Raw genomic sequence first — 22,452 nt, forward strand, 5'->3', positions numbered from 1 at the left:
AAGGAAGGGTAGATCCGTCAAGGCTTTTTTAGATGCCTGATCTGCAGACCAGCATTTTAGCCAAATCAGGCGCCTCAGCACCACTGCTGACACTGAATAGCAGAGGAAGCTTATCCAGAGCCACGTCACAAATGTACGCAAGGACGTGCACTAACTGGTCAGCTAGTTCCACGCAGACGGGAGTAGCCTGCTGCTTCTCCAATTTGTGGTGCAAATGTTCTCCCCATTCAGTAAGTGTCTGCGACACAAGTGCTGTGGCCAGTACCGGTCGGATTGCGCACCCAACCGTAAACAAGGAACGGGCCACTGCCTCTGCCTTCCTGTCCGTGGGGTCCTTAAATGCAGGAGTCCCCTCTACAGGGATCATAGTTACTTATTTAACCTGGACACTGGGGGGGGGTCCACGACCAGAGGAGCCGACCATTATTCAAGAAGGCTCTCCTTAAAGGGGTAACGCACCCCCATGCTTTTTGGGACCGAAAAAGGTCTGTTGCGGTCTCCCCCATTCCTTTTATATGAACTTATCGATATAAGTCAGATACGTAAACACCTTAGGTGTATGGGCTGGCTTACGTGACATAAAAGGGACCACTACTTCAGCAGAAGGACTTGCTGTATTCAGAGTCTTCAGGGTATCACGCATTGCTGTGAAAAGTGCTTCAACTAGCACTTTGTCTTACGCGGACCCGGACGGGACTCATCCTCACTGTCTGATCGGTCCTGGTCAGCATCATCTAAAGCAACACAGCAGAGGCCGCTAGTCTCAGCGAAGCCAGAGTCTGCGTCGGAGCTCTCCCCCCGGAGGACAGGGCAGGGGGCGCTTTTTACCACTTTTTGCACCCACACACCGCCTCCACCATGGCAACAAACGTTTTAAGGACTGCTGACAAAGAGTCCAAAGGCATTGCACTGTTTGCAGATGAGCCGGTTGCAATTGCAGGGAGTTCGGGGGGAGAAACACCCTCCTAGCTGCTGCAGACTGAGGGGCCCCCACCACAGGACTCTCCACCCTGACCGAGTTCTGCGACCGTTCAGCTACAAGTGCCTGTGTCAGCTCCCAGGTGGCCTGAGTGAGAAACCGAATGAGCAGCAGGGACCAGCGCTGAGCATAAAAACTGCACTGAGCTACAACAGATATAGTGGATTCCCAGTATAAGGGACATAATCGCAGGTAAAATGGCTGCCGAACTACAGCAAAATGGCCCCTGACCATGCTTTCCACTGAGGCATACCAAATATGCCCAGACAACTGTACACAGAGAAAGGACAGTGAAAATGGCGACAAAACAGTGCTATGGAGATCAGCACATGCAGACCTCCAGACACTCAGCAGAGAGACTGCAGACACCCAGGGACACAGCCACCCAAGCGCAGCCCCCCATCTAAGGTGAGAACCCCCCAGGGGACCCCTGGCTACAGGCACACACACCGCTCAGCACCCCATCATGCAGCATTCCTCACGAGGGGGGAGATAGGGAGAGAAGAGAGGGAGGAGGGAGACCCCCGAATCGACCTCCCAGGGAATGCCCAGCTGCTCAACCCCACCGTGGCAGGGAGAGCTGTACTTACCATTCGGACTAGCTGGGGACATCCCATCACAGACCCACTCTCCGATCAGTATGGGGTGGCTGCTGGCCACGGCACACTGTGACAAAGACATCAGTAGTCCGTTATATGTGTGCCCCTAAGTGTTGCGCTCACCGGCCGCCCCTGGAGCCTGAAGGGCATGTCGCGCCTGACTCAGCGCGTAGCTATGGTCTGCACATGCTCGATAGCAAGGCTGGGGAGACTACAAGGATAAGGGTTATCCAGCCTGTCACCCAGCCGGCTGTTGATAGTAGATCACAGGATCCCAAAATCTTGCACAAAAGGCAAACTTCTGCAAAAAAAATCCCAGGGCCGATGGTCCTGCAGGGTTCCCAAGTCCATCTCCTTCACTAGGCAGAAAAAAACTGAGCTGCAGAAAGCAGGCTGAGGGGATGTTACTGGAGGGACGGACCCTGGGCGAAACTGTAAAGTTATGTTTTTTCACACGTATAAAATGTTCTGCCTAGTCCTCTCCTGTCAGTCAGTGAACAAAAGATTTTTTTTTTTTTTTTTTAAAGTCAGCAGCTACAAACACTGTAGCTGCTGACTTTTAATAAGCACACTTACCTGTCCAGGGTGCCCGCGATGTCGGCCGTCCCTCGGCGCCGCCATTCCAACCAAGGTAAACAGGCAGTGGAGCCTTGCAGCTTCACTGCCTGTTTCCTACCGCGCATGCGCGAGTCACGCATCGTTTTGTGAATGGCCGGCTGGGACACACAGTTCCCAGAACACACCGCGCCACCTTCCCCAGAAGACAACGCGATGAGGAGAACACTGAAGATCACCGCGGTGTAGGAAGTGGCAGATTAGGATGATCTGCCTAGCAACAGCCATTTCTGGAAAGTTAAAAAATATATTTTTTTCATTCGTTTTTTTCAGATTTTTAGGGACACTTTTATGTAATTATAGAAAATATATAAAAAGCTCAAACCCTAAAATCAAGAGTCCACTAATTATATATAGCAGTGCTCAAACATGCGAGTCTTGTTCAGAAGACCTTCATTTTGTGCTCATGAAACAATGGTGATTGGATACAGTCCAGTTTGTGAAAAGGAGAGAGATACAAACAGCTTCCACCTCAAGTTCCACCTTTCGTGCTCCAAAACAAGAGCCCCCTTTGGGGGTGCACTCACCAAAATTCTAAAGCATTTGAGCCTTCATGATATCAAACCAATTACTCCTTGGCCGCTAGATGTCTCAATAATGGGAGGTCCAGTGTTTTTCATCTGCATAAATATTTTCCAGCAGTTTAGAAGAACTGCTGTTTTTCTTCCAAACTGCTGGAAAATATTTATGCAGATGAAAAACACTGGACCTCCCATTATTGAGACATCTAGCAGCCAAGGAGTAATTGGTTTGATATCATGAAGGCTCAAATGCTTTAGAATTTTGGTGAGTGCACCCCCAAAGGGGGCTCTTGTTTTGGAGCACGAAAGGTGGAACGCAGGCTTTGAACTTTTACGTAATTATTATTTTATTTTTTTAGGGTGGCCCTTCACTTTAATTATGGCTCCTTGTTAAGGTATATGGTGAAAGACTTGCAGAGATGGAGAGGCCATCTGTTGATGTGGTTTGTCAGAGCAAATGCCCTTAAAATGAGTATATTGCCTAAAATCATTTATATCATATATACAAAGCCAATGGCACTTCAATTTTTTTTTAAAACAAATACGGAGGGCTTTCTCCACTTTTGTGTGAGGAGATAAACATCCTAGGTTAGCGCATGATATCCTACCGCAACAAACAGGAAGGGGGAATAGGACTTCCAGACCTAGCTTTGTATTACAAAGCTATTACATTGGTCCGAATTATGAACTGCCGTCATGTCTCCTTAAATAAACTCTGGGTGCCCCTGGAGAAGACAGTGGCCGGTAGAGACTTGGAGGCCACTTTGACACTGGCAGTCTCTAGGGGCCTGTCAGACTGGGTATCGCCATTGACCAGGACAACTTTGTATGGGTTAGATTAAAAATCTAAAATTGAAAGTTGCAGACATGGAAGACAGATCCAGAAGGAATAATATAAAATCCCACGGCATCTCTGAAAATATTAAACCTGCAGACCTGAAAAGAATTTAGAAAAAAAATTATATCTAAACTGCATCCCCAACAAGAACTGACGATTTACCATGCACACAGACTACCTAAACCATCACATATCAGAAAGACTACCTAGAGATGTCATCGCTAAGATTAATTTTTTCCAAGTAAAAGAGCAACTGATGCAATTTGCGAGGCAAAATTCACAGCTCCCAGATCTCTATGCAGGAATATTAGTCGGGTATGTCACAAGCAACCATCCTGGCACGCAAAAACTTAAATTCAATCACAAAAATCCTCAGAAACCACGATATTCTCTATACGTGGGGATTTTCTACAAAAACAATGGTAGACAGAGAAGGAACTACATACAACATTACTAACATGGAAGATGGCCTAAAAATATTGAAAACCTGGGGATTATTACCAAAAGATGAAGAAATCGCCCTTGACAAAACCATACCTGGGAAAATCCCACAACAATGGAAAAAAAAAAAGTCACAAGATTTGCTTCTCCTATTTTAAATAGGATTCCGTGTTCCTCACAGCACACAGTGCTACATGATCTCCATCTTATTGTATACAATAAATATCCTCAGGATCTAAATGGCTCAGGGAACCCCAACTTGGGGAATATGCTGTTCCAAGTTTAACAGTTCCCTCAAGTTATACAAACAGTACAATTGTACACAGGCATTCATATATTTCTGTTTTTATCACCCTGTTATAAATATGTTTTATGGTTTAAACTTTTTTTCCTGTTCACTAAAATACAAAAGGCACAATACTGCCATCTACTGGATAAAAAGAGAATCAACTCTGTAAGTACCAATGACTCTTTGCCTCTCTCAAGAAATCCATTAATGATTTTCTTTTGCCACCAATTCCATAGGTCTTAAACTAATGTCACTCAATGCAAGAGGCCTCAACAGCCAATTTCAGTGGAAAGCTCTCTGGAATGACATAATTTGAAAGTGACATTGTATGCATTCAAGAATCACATCTTGCTATGAACAAACCACCAAAATTCTCCCACTACAAATTCCCTCATATATTCGTATCCAACAACACCAGGAAAAAAAAAAGAGTAATATTGGCTATTAAAGACTGTATTTTGCTAATCCCTAAACATTAAGACCGATTCTCATAGCTCATAATATGTGGAGACTTCAACGCACAGCTCGACCCATATATAGACAACTCCAATCAAGGACACAACAAAAGAATGGGACTAAATAAGATACCGGTATTTTCTGATGAAGATTGTATGATCCCTGGAGGTGTCTACATTCCACCGAAAGGGACTATACATTTTATTCTCATCTTCACAAAACCTACTCAAGGATAGATTTTATCACAGACAAATTACTACTTCAGAACATAACCAAAGCTCAGAAGCACAATATTTCTTGGTCTGATCATGCTCCAACAACAATAGAAATAAATACAGGACCTCCCTGTACCAATAACAAATTATGGAGGAACAACACTTACATTCTTTCCCAAGAGAAACATTTGTCCGTGATAAAAAAACCTAATGCCACATACACAGGATCATTATTTCGGCCAGCAAAAGACCAATGAGAGCTTTTCATCGGAAAAAGCGACCGCGTGTATGCTCCATTGGAATTTAGATGGCAAAAATGTGATAGCATGTTCTCAATTTTTCCAATGGAAAAACTTTCTATGGGAAATTCCGATCGTGTGTATGCAATGCCGACGCGCAAAAACTCACGCATGCTCAGATTCAACTACGAGATGGAAGTTATTGACTACTAGGTATTGAACTTCCTTTTCTAGTCCTGTCGTAGGTGTTGTACGTCACCACGTTCTTGGTGGTCGGAATTTGGTGTGACTGTGTGTAGACAAGACAGTTTGAGCGGAATTCCATAGGAATTTTTCAACGGGAAAACCATCAGAGCTTTTTCTGACGAGAATTCTGATCGTATGTATGCAGCATTAAGGAATTTTTTGTACTCAATAATGGGTTGATGAAAAAGTACCACACTATGGTGTACTCTAATACAGATAGCAGCTGGGGGGGGAAATAAGGAAATTCCTTGAATTCAACAAATTAAAAAAGACATTACGGAAGCTGAAGAAAAAAAACACAAAAAACCCAAGTGATATAAAAATAGCACAACAACTCAATATTCTAAGAACTGAACTGAGATATACACTGATAGATAACCATGACAAATACATAATACATAACCAAATTAAACTAAATTAGAAAATTCACAAGGTAATAAAGCTGGTAAACTTTTGGCTAACCAGATACGCCAACGCAAAAATAAAAACAAAACAAAATTAACAAATTAAATCACCACAAATCAAATAAAGCAATATACAACCCCCAAGAAATAGCCGATTCCTTCTCAGAATATTATGAATCGCTATATAATCTTAAGGAAGATCAAAACACGCCACAACCTACACCCCAAAATATAGCTGACTATTTAAAAAATACAACCTACCAAAATTAGATCCTGAAGACCTAAAACATATCAACGACCCAATTTCATTACAAGAAACCCTCAGTTATAAAATCCCTAACTAAAAATAAAACCCCAGGCATAGACGGACTCAGGAGAATATTACCAAGCATTTAGTGAAATACTATCGCCACATTTGACCAAAATGTTTAATCAAGCAGCATTATCTAGCCAATACACAAAAGAGATGTTAGAAGCACAAATAATTATCATACCAAAATCAGACAAAGGCCCAACATCACCCATAAATTACAGACCAATATCATTACTAAATGTAGACATAAAAATGTATGCCAAGATCCTATCCAATCGCTTAATAAACATCATATCTCATTGGGCTAGATCAAGTATGTTTCGTTAAAGGCAGACAAGCGCCTGGCAGTACTAGACGAATGGTAAATCTAATCATAATGAAAATAGGATTTTTTTGTACTTACCGTAAAATCCTTTTCTCTGTAATTCACCAACTGACACAGTTTCTCTCTTTAGACCATTGGGTTGTTATGCCACCTTCATGAGATGACTAGGCATTACATGTTAACATGTGATAATAAAACTAGAACTTTCTAGTTCCGCCCAAGGGGCAGCCCCTTAGGTAAACAACCCCTCAGCATGCTACTGCAGGCTCAGTACGTCAACAAGCAGTATAACGTCGCGAAAAATAAGGAGGGGCGGGTGCTGTGTCAGTCAGTGAATTACAGAGAAAAGGATTTTATGGTGAGTACAAAAATCCTCTTATATTCACCGACTGACACAGCTTCTCTCTTTAGACCATTGGGATGCCCCCAAGCAGTGCCAAAACGAGGGGTGGCAAAACAGCATAAAACTTCATCCACCATGGAATGTGGGAGCTAGTACAAACTTTACCCACAAAAAACTTAGTTAGACTTACCGGTGGCGGTATTTCTAAGAGCCTTTCAGGACAACTCCGGATAGAGTGTAGCTCCACCTTCTTCTCAGGAAACACGTGCCCACTTTAAAAACTCCCCCTCCTCCACCATGGCTTCAGTTATTGTGGCCTTCCGACACTGGAAAGCAAAGCACAGAAAACCACACAACCATGATAGAAACTTAATACTGCTACTAAGATTAACCTAGGGAGGGAAGCAACTGTTGTCCTGAAAGGCTCTTAGAAATACAGTCACCGGTAAGTCTAAGTTTTTCTCAAAATCGCCTTTCAGGACAAACCCGGAGAGGATAACCAAGAAACTTACCCTAGGGTGGGACTACTGCCTGCAGTACCTTCCTACTGAAGGCCTGATCTGCCGCAGACAGTAGATCTAGTCGGTAGTGCCGGAGAAACATCGAATAACTGGACCAAGTGGCAGCCTTGCAAATCTGTTCAGGCGTCGCACAGGCCCTTTCAGCCCAGGAAACTGCCGTAGATCTGGTAGAGTGAGCAGCAATACCTGTGGGAGGTATTTCTCCTTTCGCTTTATAGGCTCCTGCTATAGCCAGCTTAAGCCACCTACCCAGTGTACTTTTTGAAGCTCTCTCCCCCTTGCGTGGTCCCTGAGAAGACCACGAAGAGGGCGTTTGATCTTCTAAACTCCTTGGTTATCTTTAGAAATTGCAACAAACATCTTCTCACGTCTAATGTGTGGAAAGCCTCTTCCCCTGCATTAGTTGGAGTTGCAGAAAAGGTAGGCAACACTATTTCCTGAGTCCGATGAAAGGCTGAGGATACTTTAGGTAGAAATGCTGGGTCTGTCTGATGAACCACTCTGTCCACAAATACCGTTAAGAAAGGTTCCGTAACTGCCAAGGCTTGCAGCTCACTGATCCTCCTAGCCGAGGTGATGGCCACTAGAAAAATCATTTTAGGAACCACCTTCTGTAACGAAGCTTCTTGTAAGGGTTCAAACAGAGCTCCCGAGAGACCCTTCAAAACAGTAGACAAATCCCAACTGGGAAAGTCTCTAAGGGCTACCGGTCTACTTCGAGCGAGAGCCCTAAAAAATCTAGAAATTAAAGTTTCTTTCCACAACGTCTTTTCAAAGAAAACTGATAAGGCCGCCACCTGAGTCTTCAGGGTACTGGCTGCTAGACCCTTATCCATTCCTTCATGGAGAAACTCCTGAACAGACACCGTGCTCTTGACTTTGAGGTCTCTGGACACACACCAGGAGTTGCATTTCTTCCAGACCTTCATGTAAAATCGCCTGCATGACTGCTTTCCTGCTGGAAAGCATGGTTTTACCACCTTGTCCGAGAGTCCCTTTGCTTTCAATAGGCCCTCCTCAGAAACCGGGCGGTTAGCTGCAGAAACTCCACCCCTGAATGGTTTACTGCCCCTTGGGATAACAGGTATTTTCTGACCAGTAACTTCCATGGGGGTTTCGTGGCTAGATTCCAAAGCACTGCAAACCAAGGTCTTTTTGGCCAAAATGGAGTGACTAGAATTAGATCCGTCTTTTCCTCTCTGAATTTATTCAGAACCAGTGGAATCAGAGAGAAGGGGGGGAAAGTGTAGCACAGCTGGTAGTGCCAAGGGTGGGCGAATGCATCCAGCCCTACCGCTTAGTCCCCTCGGTGAAGAGAAAAGAATCGGTTTGCTTTTGAATTTTGCTGACTGGCAAAAAGCTCTATTTGGGGAACCCCCGAAGCCTCAAATCATCAGGAAAACCTCCTGATTCAGACTCCACTCTGCTTCTATCAACTTCCGCCTGCTTAGGAGATCTGCCAACAAGTTCTGAGAACCTTTCAGATGCACTGCCAACAGCGAAGCCATATTCTGCTCTGCCCAGGCCAATAAAAGATTGGCTAACTCCATCAAGCCTCTGCTCCTGGCTCCCCCCTGCTTCATTATATAGGTTACCGCGGTTGTGTTGTCTGACAACACCTGAACGCGATGACTCCTCAATACCTGCTGAAAGGCCAATAAACCCAGAAAGATCGCCTTCAGCTCTCTCCAGTTGGAAGATCTTTGAGCTTCCCTCTTGGACCAGACCCCCTGAGACTTTTGACCGTCCAGGTGAGACCCCCCCAGCCCAAGGCGCTTGTGTCTGTCGTCAGACGCTGGTCCATGGGAAAAGCCCACACCAGACCCCTTGAGAGGTTTGCTTGGTCTCTCCACCACCAGAGAGCCCTTTTCGTCTTTGTAGAGATCCTCCTCTGCTTCTCTAGGGGATCTTGATGGGACCAGTTGAACAAAATGTTCCTCTGAAGGGGTCTGGAATGTAACCTGGCCCATTGAATGGCTGGGATTGCTGCTGTAAGCAGACCCAGAACTGCCATGGCTAACCTGACCGACACTGTCTGGTTGCTCTGTACCTGCTTTACTGCTAACTGTATCTTTTCCTGCTTTTCTAGCGGCAAGAACACTTTCTGGAGAACCGAGTCTATAGAATAACCCAGAAACCTCATCTCCTGTGAGGGAACCAGATTTAACTTCTCCAGGTTCAGAAGCCACCCCAGACTTTTGAGGTGAGACTGGGACACCTGAAGATTCACTAAGACCTGGTCCCTGGAGTCTGCAAAAAATAAAAGGTCGTCCAAATAAGGGACGACTGAAATCCCCTTTAGCTTCAGGGGCTCCAAAGCTTCTGCCATAATCTTTGTAAAGACTCTGGGGGAGGACGAGAGTCCGAATGGCAGAGCCCTGAATTGGAGGTGTTATACCGAACTCCCTACATCCACTGCCAGGCGCAAAAACTGCTGGGACGCCTGGTGAATGGGTTCGTGGAGATAGGCATCCCTTAAATCCAGGGATGCCATGAAACAATCCAGGGTCAATAACTTTGTGATGGAAAAAATCGTAACCATCCTGAAATGTTTGTACCATATTGACCTGTTCAGAACTTTTAGGTTCAAGATCAGACGGTACTTCCCTGAAGGTTTCCTCACCAGAAAACTATGGAAGTAGAAACCCCTGCCTTGTTGACTTCCTGGAACTTGGATCAAGACCCTTTGCTGTATCAGTTCCTGCAATAGGAACATCATTGCAGAGGCCTTCTCCTGCTCCCTTGGTAGGGCCGTCACATAGAACCTGCTTGGGGGTGGTTCTGAGAACTCCAGCCTGTAACCCTGAGTGACAACGCTTTTCACTAACAGACTTGGAGATACTGAGTCCCACTGTTCGTGAAAAGCTGACAGTCCCCCCCCCCCCCCACACTGGGGAGAGATTGTCGCTTACTTTTGGAGACCTGATCTGGGGAGATCTAAAGAGAACTCCGCCCCTACCTCTACCCCTCTGGGAACCCCACTGGCTCTTACGGTCCTGGTCTTTCTTATGGGACTGTTGAAGAGCACGAAAATTTTTGACGGTTTGCTTTTTCTTAGCCGGGAAGGCTTTTTTCTTGTCAGCTGTCCTGTCAAGAACTGACTCTAGGTCGGGTCCGAAGAGAAGATCTCCTGAAAAGGGCAAGCTTCAAAGCTTGACCTTACAGGCTGTCCCCCGACCATATTTTCAGCCAGATTGCCCTCCTGGCTTAATTTACTAGAGCCAAAGACCTGGCAGCTAGCTTAACAGACTCTGCTGATGCGTCCGCCATATACTTGACAGCTTTCAAGATTAGAGGGAAAGATTCCAAAAGATCTTGCGTGACATACCCGTTTCTACATGACTTTTTAATTTCTCCACCCAGCATTCCAGGTTCCTGTCCACCACTGTAGCGGCCATGGCCGGTTTCAGACTAACGGACTCTGCCATCCCAGGCTTTTTTGAGGATGGAGTCCTCTTTTTTTGGCCATCAGATCTTTTAAGATTCCCATATCCTCGAAAGCCAAGTCCATTCGTCTAGAGACTTGCGAAAAGGCTGCATCAACTCGAGGCCTCGTTCCATACCTCCGAGTCCTTGTCCTCAAAAGGAAACCTCCTCTTGAGAGATTTGGAGAAAAAAGGGGCTCTTTCTGGGTCCTTCCATTCTTTAACTGAATCCGAGAGGACCCTGTGGACCGGAAAAACTCTACGTCTAGTTTCGTCCATCCCCTGGTACATCTTGTCGTGGACCGACAGCTGTACTTTTTCCTCCTGGATTTCCAGAGTCGTGTAGATTGCCCTTAAAATGTCATCTACCTCCTCTAGTGATAGCTTGTACCGAGAGGCCCTGCTATCTTCTTCCTCTTCCTCCTCTTCAGAGTCCCTGAGGGAGACAAGAGTACTTTCCCCTTCATCGACAGAGTCCTCGGTCTCTACTGGTCTAGAAGAAGATACCTTGGGACTAGGCGGTAGGTTCTGAGGCTCAGCCTACCCGGATGGGTTTTGTATCAGGATGGACCTGACCGAACTCAGTGAGTTTGTCAGCTCTTTGACCGAGGAAAATAACTCCTTATACTGTTGGGATGTTTCCTCCTCCACCAACTCCTTGATACAAACTCTGCACATCGCCTTCTGCCATGAGTCTCTAAGGGGTTCTTGCAAGAAGGGCATTTCCTCTGGTTTGGTTTAGACTTTCCTAGTGATTTTTCCTGAAATGACATACAGTTCAACTCACTAAGTGATTAACTGTAAACAAATTACCAAGTCAGTGCAGAGACCCACCAACAGGCCACCAGCGAGACCCCTGAACCATTCTGCAGGGTCTGAGAGACGTCACCTCTGACCCTGCAGCAACAGCCCCCCGATAGGGAGGAACAAACAAAAAACCCAAAGAACAGCCCATTTAGGGTAGCAAGAAAGCGCCGCTGCACCTCACCTACCTGGGCTGGACCGGTGCTGGGGGCGCCTGCCTCCACCATCACTGTCTTGCCCTCGTCCATTCCGCAGAGTAGGACAGCTCCGTTTGTTCAGATTCTGCCATACTTTTTGAATTTTCCCAGCTGCCGCGTCATCAGCGCTGGCAGGAAGTGGAAGCACCAGTCATCTGACCTGCCCCCTAGTCCGTGCATTCCAAGCGCTTGGAACTACGGCGCCACGCCCCCTCAAAATGCCCTACATCGCCGGAAACGACGCGTTCGCCGCCCGGGACCCGAAAACAGGGGATATGCCGCAACAGAGCCCTCCCTGCGTTAATCCAGGCTCACGACGCCAGCCCTCTGAGGGTCCTCGCTCCCCTGAGATGGCGGGACCAGGAGCACCAGGACACCCCTCACCCCTGGAGGAGCTGCTGGGGGGAGGGGGGTCACAAAAAAGCACCAACACCACCACTGGTAAGCCTGCTCAACCCCAGAAAGTGTGTAGCTACCCTGGTTCCAGGCACATGCTTCCACCATGGAGGAAACACTAACTGAAGCCATGGTGGAAGAGGTGGAGTTTTTAAAGTGGGCATGTGTTTCCTGAGAAGAAGGTGGAGCTACACTCTCTCCAGGGTTGTCCTGAAAGGCGATTTGAGGAAAAACTACAGTGTGTGGAAAAACCACCACAGGGTGCTCCTCAAAAGGAGAAGCACTACCCTCAAACCGCATCAAAAAATGCGGTAACGAATACAAACAGTGCATTAACTTAAAAGGTACTGCGTTTTTACCCCCAAAAAAAAGGAAAATAGGAAAAAATTGCATATGCAATTGCAACTATACAGCCGCCTGCAAAACTTTGCAGCCAAAACAGGCATCTACCTTGTAGAATTTTGTAAACGTGTGGACAGACTACCAGCTTTACACACTTGAGCGACAGACGCTCGATGTCGGAAGGCCCAAGACGTTCCGATTGCCCATGTGGAGTGGGGGCTGTGACCGGAAAGGGGTGCACCTGCCCCTTCAAGGCGTAGGCTTGTACTACAATCTGTCTGATCCACCTGGAAATGGTGGCCGACGAGACCGCCATGCCTTTCTTTGGACCAGCCACCAAAATGTACAGTGAGTCTGACTTCCGGAAGGAACCGTGGCAGACAAATACACCTTTAGAGCCCTAATCACGTCCAGAGCATGAAGGGCCACCTCCTTAGGATGTGTCGGCTTAGGACACAGATGGTAACACAATTTCCTCATTGATGTGAAATGCTGAGACTACCTTCGGCAGAAAAGACTGTTGCAGACGCACACCACTTTATCCTTGTGGATAACCAGATAGGGTGACTTGCAGGACAAGGCCGCCAGTTCCGAAACCCTCCTCGCCGATGTGATGGCCACTAGAAAGACCACTTTCTGGGAAAGTCAACAGGGGAAACTCTGTGATATTTGCAAATGGTGGTTTTTGAAGCGTCGATAATACAAGGTTCAGATCCCAAGGGGGTAACGGTGGACGCACCGGAGGGACTACATGTCGCTCCCCTTGAGCAAAAGTACTCACTAGAGAGAGACGCCAGAGGTCTCTGAAAAGGGACAGCCAAAGATAATATTTGTCCTTTAATGGTCCTTAACGCCAACTTCTGGTCCACCCCTTGCTGAAGAAACAGCAGGATCCTGGATATAGAAAAGGAGGGCGGATGCCATCCTTCCTCCTCACAATGGAGATGTAGACCTTCCAGGTAGGAAGATATATCTTCGAGAAGATTTCCGTGCTCTCAACATAGTTGAGATCACCGAGTCCGACAGACCCCGGTTCCTCAAAACCTGGCTCTCAATAGCCATGCCGTTAAAGCCAGCGATGGTAAAGCAGGATGGAGAATTGGACCTGGAGACAGAAGGTCCTCTCGCAACGGCAGTCGCCAGGGAGCGTCTGCCACCAGGCGCACTAGGTCTGTGTACCAAGGACGCTGAGGCCAATCTGGGGCAACCAGTATTACTGGGATCCCCTTGGCTTCCACTCTGCGAAGCAGACGTGGTAACCGTTTAATTGGAGGAAAGACGTAGATCAGCTGGTACTGATCCCACGGAGCCACCAGCGCATCTGCCCACCGATCTCTTGTCCTGGACACAAATCTCGGCACCTTCCGATTGAGACGGGAGGCCAGAAGATCCATGTCTGGTGTGCCTCACCGCAGGTACAGTAGCCTGAACACCTCCTGATGCAATGCCCATTCTCCTGGGTCCAGCATCTGACGACTTAGATAGTTTGCCTGCCAGTTCTCCACACCCGGGATGTAAATGGCTGACAGGGCAGGTACATGTCGCACCGGGGACCTCAGCCACCAGATCAGGGAACCCCTGACTAACTGGCTCACGTGGATCTGTCAATCCAGGGACAACAGAGATTTGTCCCACTTTGTCAAGATCTCCTTCTGCAGGACTCTGGTGTGGAACTGGGTATATGGTACTGCCTCGAAGGAGGGTAGCACACCACCATGTATTTGGGGACCGAAAAAGGTCCGCAGCGGGCGACCCCATTCCTTATAAATGAACTTGAAAAATAAAGGGGAAAAAATTAGGGACAATTGGGACTTTATATGGAACACATCACTGGGCAGAATAAGTCATCAAATGTCATTAAAGTAGTATATTTATTTGCTGGTACCACATGAGAGCACAATGCAATAAATGATACAGGCATAGAATCAATCAATAAATATGGTACAGAGTAGATAAAAGATGATGAGTGGACAAACTTCCACGAAACGCGTCAAGCATTCACAACTGATGTTATGTCACAGCAATCATGTATCTATCAAGGTGTCTCAATGTTTAAGCCATCAATGTTATACCAATATAATTTTGTTTGTGTATATACATTTTGGGTGGAGTGCTGAATGTTACTATCATGTTTCATGTGTTACAGTGTTTAACATATTATTTTACTATAATGTGACTAAATTATCATGTTTTATCTACTCTGTACCATATTTATTGATTCTATGCCTGTATCATTTATTGCATTGTGCTCTCATGTGGTAACAGCAAATATACTACTTTAATGACATTTGATGACTTATTCTGCCCAGTGATGTGTTCCATATAAAGTCCCAATTGTCCCCAATTTTTTCCCCTTTATTTTTCATTTAAATAGGGATGGAGACCTGTGTACTGGATGGTCACGGTCTCATATAAAGTCCCAACATTTCTATTTTTGTAAATGAACCTGTCAAAATAAGTCAGATACAGGAACAGCTTAGGTGAACGGGCTGGCTTACGGGGGCCCAAAATGGACCGCTACATCAGCAGAGGGATCTGCTGGCTCCTGAATCTTCAGGGTATCACGCACAGCTGTGATAAGTGCTCCAACAAATGCTTTGTCACGCACGGACCCAGACGGGGACTCATCCTCAGCAGGGCCCAAGTCTGCGTCAGAGCTCTCCCCAGAGGAGGGGGGCAGGGGCTGCTTTTTAGCACCTTGCGCCCACGCACCGCCTCCATCTTGGCAACGAGCGAATTGAGGACCGCCGACAAGGTGTCCAAAGGCACTGTGCATTCCTCCGGCAAACCGGTTGCAATTGCCTGGATTTCAGGGGAAGAAATACTAGTTTCTGAAGCCATGCTGACCCTACCCTGTCTGCCACCCGAAGGGGACTTAGGACAGTGACAGTCCCACCCTCATTACTGCTGCTGGCTGAGGGGCTCTTCCCACGCAGGACTCACCACCCTGAAAAGGTTCTGCGATATCCAGCAGGTAGTGCCTGCAGTCTCTGTTGGCTCCCAGGTGCAGAGGAATCAGCTCTGTGTCGATGGAAGCTGCTGCTAATGGCACTAAAACCGCTCTGCAATGTGCTCAGGCTTCAAGAAAATGGCCGCCCAGCATCCAGTATAAGGACATAAAACACAAGGAAAATGGCCACTAGAGAACGTTGAAAAACGTGTTCAGGCTTCTAGAAAATGGCTGCTGGCGTCCAGTATAAGCACATATCACAGGGAAAATAACCCCTGAAGCCCAAGAGCGCATGCTTCCCCTTGCCCACACCTAAGATGGCCGCTAATGCAAAAGCCACGAGGGATAGAGCTGAAACAAATGGCGGTGAATAGCGCTGTAAAGAACACAGACCCAGCCTCACAGGCACAGGAGAAAAAGGACACAGGACTCAGGACAAAGCCAGCCAGCGCAACACCCCCCCAGGTGAGAGCCCCCTCGGAGAGCCCCTGTATATGGCACACACATCACTCAGCAGCCTCATGCAGCATCCCCCCAGGGAGGGAGGGAGGGAGGAAAGATAGGGACAGGGAGAGAAGAGAGGGAGGTGAGGGACCCCCGAATTGACCTCCCAGGGAATGTCCAGCTGCTCAGCCCCACTGAGGAAGGGAGAGCTGTACTTACCAGTCCTGAAGAGCTGGGAGACATTCCATTACAGACCCACTCTCTGATTGGTACAGGGTGGCTGCTGGCCCAGCACACTGACGCAGACATCATAAAATCTCACGACCACATCTGGAGCTGAGGTTTCTTTGTGGCCGGCCTAGCGTGGTGCTGTGACCTGCACACGCTTGATGCCCAGGCTGAGGAGACAACAAGGATAAGGATATCCAACCTGTCACCCAGCCGGATCACAGGATCTATCATCTTGCGCAAAAGGCCAAGCTTCTGCAGAAAAAAAAGATGGACTGATGGGCCTGTCAGGGTTCCTAGGTCCTTCTCCTTCACTAGGCAAAATAAAACTGAGGCTGCAGTAGCATGCTGAGGGGTTGTTACCTAAGGGACCTACCTTAGGCGGAACTAGAAAGTTATAGTTTTATTATCACATGTAATGCCTAGTCCTCTCCTGAAGGTGGCATAACAACCCAATGGTCTAAAGAGAGAAGCTGTGTCAGTTGGTGAATATAAGAGAAAACAGAAGACCTGTTCTCCTTTTGGCACTAGATGCTAAAAAAAGCATTCGATAGAATGCATTGGCAAAATATCTCTAAAACATTAGAAAAATTCAAACACAGAGCTGTGGCCTAGCCTCTCGCTCTCATTGGCCGACTTTTATTTGGTTGCCCTCAAGGAGTCGGCTGTATCTGTAAGCCAGTCCCCCAATAAAGTTTCTTGTGGATGATACCAGCTGTGTGCAACCCTCCTTTTCAACTGGCATATAGTTGTATTTTCATAATTATAAATGGATGTCCATATCACCCCCCCCCTCTCCCCCCCTTACATCAGATGTCAACAGCCTTCCTCAACCATCAGAGATTAAGAGTCCCCCATCCTCCCTTACCTTGCGCTGCTGACAGCAAGAAATGGGGGGTGGAGCTGGAAAGCAGAAAGTGCAGGGTCCAGGATGGTGTCAGATTCTGCTAAATGCTGAGACAGGGTAGGAAGAGACAAGGAGGTGCTGTGGCTACACAGAATTATTATTTCAGTTACTTATATAGCGCCATCAATTTACGCAGCGCTTTACACATACATTGTACATTCACATCAGTCCCTACCCTCAAGGAGCTTACAATCTAAGGTCCCTAACTCAAATTCATAAATATTAGGGACAATTTAGACAGGATCCAATTAACCTACCAGCATGTCTTTGGAATCTGTACAGAATCTGTAGGAGTTTTGTCCTCCATTCTGCTGCACAGAGAAGCACAGGATCTGGCAGAGGAGATCTGTTCTCTCTGCTGCCAACAGCTGAGACCAGGTGGTGGCCCAGACCAGAGGGGGGAGGGTCTGTAACTGTGGAAGGGGTGCGAGGGCCACATGAAATGGCCGGAAGGGCCAGATTCAGCATGTGAGCCTTATGTTTGACACAAGTGATGTAAAACAATAAAATTACCAGCAGCTTACACAAATCTGATCTAGGGAGTCTGAGAATAAACGTTACTTAACCACTTAAGGACCGCCGAATGGCAATGTACGTCATCAGAATGGCATGTACAGGCACAAGCACGTACATGTACGTGCTTGCCTTCCAGAGGGTGGGGGGGTCCGATCGGACCCCCTCCCGCTGGATGCGGCAGTCCGTTTCGCTTCAGGAACGATTCGGGATGAGGAGATGGCCGTTGGTTTCTGGCCATCCCCTCTCAGAAGCTTCCTCCCGCTGTGTATAGTAAACACAGGCAGGGAGGAAGTGATGTCATTCTCCTCGGGGCGGTCTTTTTGACCAGACTACGAGGAGAACACTGAAAGTAAGTGCACCAAACACTACACTAACATGTAGGCACACATAGGCACACAAATCCCCCCCCCCCCGATCACCCCCCCGATCGCTCCCCGCCCCCTCCCAGTCACAGTGTCACTGATTGCAGTGATCATTTATTTACTGATCACTGCATTCAGTGTCAGTTGTAACAGTAAAAACTACCCCCCCAATAAAGGTTTAACCCCCTGATTGCCCCTAGAGTTAACCCTTTCACCCCCTTTTGCCAGTGTCACTAAGCAATCGGTTTTCTGATCGCTGCATTAGTGTCACTGGTGCCGCTAAGTAGCTAGTTATTTTTTTTAGGTTCACCGCCAGGTTTTTATAGTGCTAGGTCCCCCGATATACTACCCAATAATGGTTTTAACCCCCTGATTGCCCCTAGTTAACCCTTTCACCCCCTTTTGCCAGTGTCACTAAGCGATCATTTTTCTGATCGCTGCATTAGTGTCACTGGTGCCGCTAAGTAGCTAGTTATTTTTTTAGGTTCACCGCCAGGTTTTTATAGCACTAGGTACCCCCATATACTACCCAATAATGGTTTTAACCCCCTGATTGCCCCAGTTAACCCTTTCACCAGCGATCACCGTATAAGTGTCACTGGTGACGCTGGTTAGCCAGTTAGTTATTTAGGTTCCCCGTCAGGTTTTTATATAGCGCCAGGGACCCCCATATACTACCTAATAAAAATTTGAACCCCCTGATTGCCCCTAGTTAACCCTTTCACCAGTGATCACCGTGTAAGTGTTACGGGTGACTTTGGTTAGTTTGCTTTTTATAGCATCAGGGTACCCACCATTTATTACCCAATAAAGGTTTAACCCCCTGATCACCCGGCGGGTGATATCAATTAGGTTTTAGGGTCAGGGTCTGCGTCGCCCCAGGCAGCGCTAGGTTAGTGCCAGTACAGCTAACACCCACGCGCAAAGCATAAACCTCCCGTAGTGGTATAGAATCTGAACAGATCAGTATCTGATCAGATCTATACTAGCGTCCCCAGCAGTTTAGGGTTACAAAAAAACGCATTGTTAGCAGGATCAGCCCAGATACCTGCTAGCACCTGCGTTTTGCCCCTCTGCCCAGCCCACCCAAGTGCAGTATCGATTGATCACTGTCACTTACAAAACACTAAACGCATAACTGCAGCGTTCGCAGAGTCAGGCCTGATCCCTGCGATTGCTAACAGTTTTTTTTGGTAGCGTTTTATATTTAAATCCGGAAAGGCAGTGCTTGGTTTTTGGGGTCCCGTACGTGGCTAGGCTCCCAAAAAGTCCCCCACATGTGGTATCCCTGTACTCGGGAGAAGCAGCAGAATTTATTTTGGGGTGTAATTTCACTTATGCCCATAGTATGTGTGAGCAATATATCATTTAGTGACAACTTTGTGCAAAAAAAAAAAAATTGTAATATTCCTGCAACTTGTGGCAAAATATAAAATATTTCATGGACTCAACATGCCTCTCAGTAAATAGCTTGGGGTGTCTACTTTCCAAAATGGGGTCATTTGGGGGGGGGTTTTGTGCTATTTTGGCATTTTATGGCCTTGGAAACTGTGATAGGTAGTGAGGAGTGAAATCAAAAATTTGCACCCTTAGAAACCCTGAAGGCAGTGATTGGTTTTCGGGGTGCCGTACGCAGCTAGACTCCCAAAAAGTCCCACATATGTGGTATCCTCGTACTCGGGAGAAGCAGCAGAATATATTTTGGGGTGCAATTCAACATATAACTATGGCATGTGTGAGCAATATATCATTTAGTGACAACTTTTTGCAAACTTTTTTTTTTGTGCCATTATTCAATCACTTGGGACAAAAAAAAAATTCAATGGGCTCAACATGCCCCTCAGCAATTTCCTTGGGGTGTCTACTTTCCAAAATGGGGTCATTTGGGGGGGGGGGTTTGTACTGCTCTGCCATTTTAGCACCTCAAGAAATGAGATAGGCAGTCAAATTAAAAGTGGTGTAAATTCCAGAAAATGTACTCTAGTTTGTAGACACTATAACTTTTGCGCAAACCAATAAATATACGCTTATTGAATTTTTTTTTTTACTAAAGACATGTGGCTGAATAAATTTTGCCCTAAATGTATGACTAAAATTGAGTTTATTCGATTTTTCTTATAACAAAGTAGAAAATCTCTTTTTTTCTCGAAATTTTCGGTCTTTTTCCATTTATATCGCAAAAAATAAAAATCGCAGAGGCAATCAAGTACCATCAAAAGAAAGCTCTATTTGTGGGAAGAAAAGGACGCAAATTTTGTTTGGGTACAACATTGCATGACCGCGCAATTACCAGTTAAAGCAGTGCAGTGCGAAATTGTAAAAAGACCTCTGGCCTCTGGTCCTTAGGCTGACAATTGGTCTGGGGCTGAAGTGGTTAATATTACACAGAAGTGGCAGCACAACTCAAAATCCAACTAGAGCATGTTACTGTGTTGTTTTATTTACTAGACTCCATATATTGTCCAGAAAACAGATAGAAGCAGCATTTGATGCCAGCTGTTGTATGCCTACAGCTAGAGAGGTGTTGCTGTTCTACTGAAGGTGGCCTCCGACTAACATCATCAAATGTAGGATTAGCCTGAGAGAATGTTCTAAACCCTTTACTGACCCTATGTACAGATGTCTTACTGTGGGGTGGGCATGTTCTGGGTATCCTCAGAGGTAACAAACTGGTCATGTTATTTGTGTTAAGGAATAGAAAACTGACTTTATGAAGAGATGTGTAAAACATGACCTGCTAGTGGTCCCCAAGAACAGATCTGGGAAACACAGAATTACACAATTGACATGTACTGTATGTAAATTTAGTAAAATTATAGGAACTGTTACATAGAACAACCTTGTTTCATGGTTTAAGCGAAACTAAATCCTCCTATCCTTTTCAGCCATGGAAGCTGCCATCTTAGCTTCTGTTTGATCTGCAACTGCCATGGGTGTTGCACATGTGATCAGTCATGATTCCAGCTATTAAATGGTTTGACAGTTTGGTTGAGAGTACAAGCAAATGTAACTTTTAGCATTTCTGGCATACCAGGAATGCAACTTTTATTTTTATTGTTAAATCTATGGGAACTAAAACACATCAATATAATAATTTCAATAGTTACATCCCCAGCATCCAGAGAATACTGTCACATTTACTTTTGCCCTCGTGCTATGAAACCATTAGATGACTGGTATCATAGATGATCACATGTGCAGCATCAGTCAGTTACAGATCAAGCAGAGGCTAAGATGGCAGCTTTCTTAGCTGAAAAGGACAGGAGGGCTTAGTTCTGGTTTAATGTGATTTAATGAAACCTGGTTTACTGTTTAGGCGACTGTATGATATGATTTCATAATCAAAAAAAAAGCTGTAAAAACTTGTGGAAACAAAGCCTTACCTCATACTGCTGTGGAAAGGAACGAATGGATGGGAGCGGTCGAATGGGAACCCACTTCTTTTTGGACTTGGACATCATAAGCAATACACGTTTATCTTTTGTCCAGCTGCCAAAAACATAGAAGTGAATAGGAGATAAACAAGGCATGAGGCAGATACTTAAATGCATTACACATCGATGGTTTTTAACTTATTACACCAATGTCTGCAAAACAGCAAACTATAAATTTTGCCTGATCTGCAACACCAGTCTATCCAGTTCAATCTATGTATGTGTGATTTTTATGCTCTAACAATTCCCATAGCCCTGTATATTCTGCTTCCTGAAGAAGACGTAAACATTTTTGAAGTTGTCACCACTTTCCATACCTCATCCTGAGGGATACATTTCCACATATTAACTGCTCTAACAGTGAAGAACCCTTTTTGAAATCTAAGGTTCAACCTTTTTCCTCCTAACCTGAGGGTGTGGCTTTATTTCCTCTTCTGAGGCTTTAGAATAAACCATTTGTTATTGTTACTGAATTCAACTCTGATATATTTTCACATTGTAATTATTTCCCCTCTTAACCACTTCCCACCCGGCCAATGCACATATACGGCCGGGTGGGAGCCGTCTACTTCTGATCGTTCAGGAACGTCCTTCAGAAGGAGCGGGATCGTGCCCGCGCAGCGGTGCGATCCCGATGTGCTCGTGTCACCCGGACACGGCGCATCTCAGATCGGCAGGAGGGCTCTGTGATTGGCCCTCCTGATCACCTGACGGCCATGTCCAATCACGGCCATCATGTGATGTAAACAAACAGCCGGTTGCTAGGCAATCGGCTCCTCCTCTCCTCACACAGAAGTCATCGCTGAGGAGAGGAGAGCAGATCGCTGCAGCCGGCTGATGATCAGTGAGTATGAGCTGTTTTTTACAGCTTTTTACTCACTGATCACCAGTCTAGTGTAAACACACAACACACCACACAGTATAAACACAGTCCCTACATATGTCCCCAAAACACACATGTCCCCAAAACATACATGTCCCCAAATAATAAAAACACATGTCCCTAATAATAAAAACATGTCCCCCACATATGTCCCACTAAAATAACATGTCCCAATGATTATCTGCACACATATGTACGTGATCACCTGCACACATATGTA

The 22,452-nt window shown here is 46.0% G+C and overlaps 1 protein-coding gene across 5 annotated transcripts in view; it reads right to left on the reverse strand.

Moving 5' to 3' along the window:
* Positions 1-22,452, reverse strand: part of ZC3H7B (zinc finger CCCH-type containing 7B) — a 624,860-nt gene that overhangs the window by 141,079 nt on the left and 461,329 nt on the right. For all 5 annotated transcript variants that reach the window (XM_077452416.1, XM_077452411.1, XM_077452410.1 and 2 more), the window contains one exon: positions 21,299-21,404. In XM_077452416.1, the coding sequence (XP_077308542.1) occupies positions 21,299-21,404 (106 nt within the window). The remainder of the gene's footprint in view (positions 1-21,298; positions 21,405-22,452) is intronic.

The sequence above is a fragment of the Lithobates pipiens genome, unplaced genomic scaffold (genome assembly GCF_037356315.1).
Source record: "Lithobates pipiens isolate NorthernLeopardFrog02 unplaced genomic scaffold, aLitPip1_a1.2 Scaffold_23, whole genome shotgun sequence".
Classification (NCBI taxonomy): domain Eukaryota; kingdom Metazoa; phylum Chordata; class Amphibia; order Anura; family Ranidae; genus Lithobates; species Lithobates pipiens.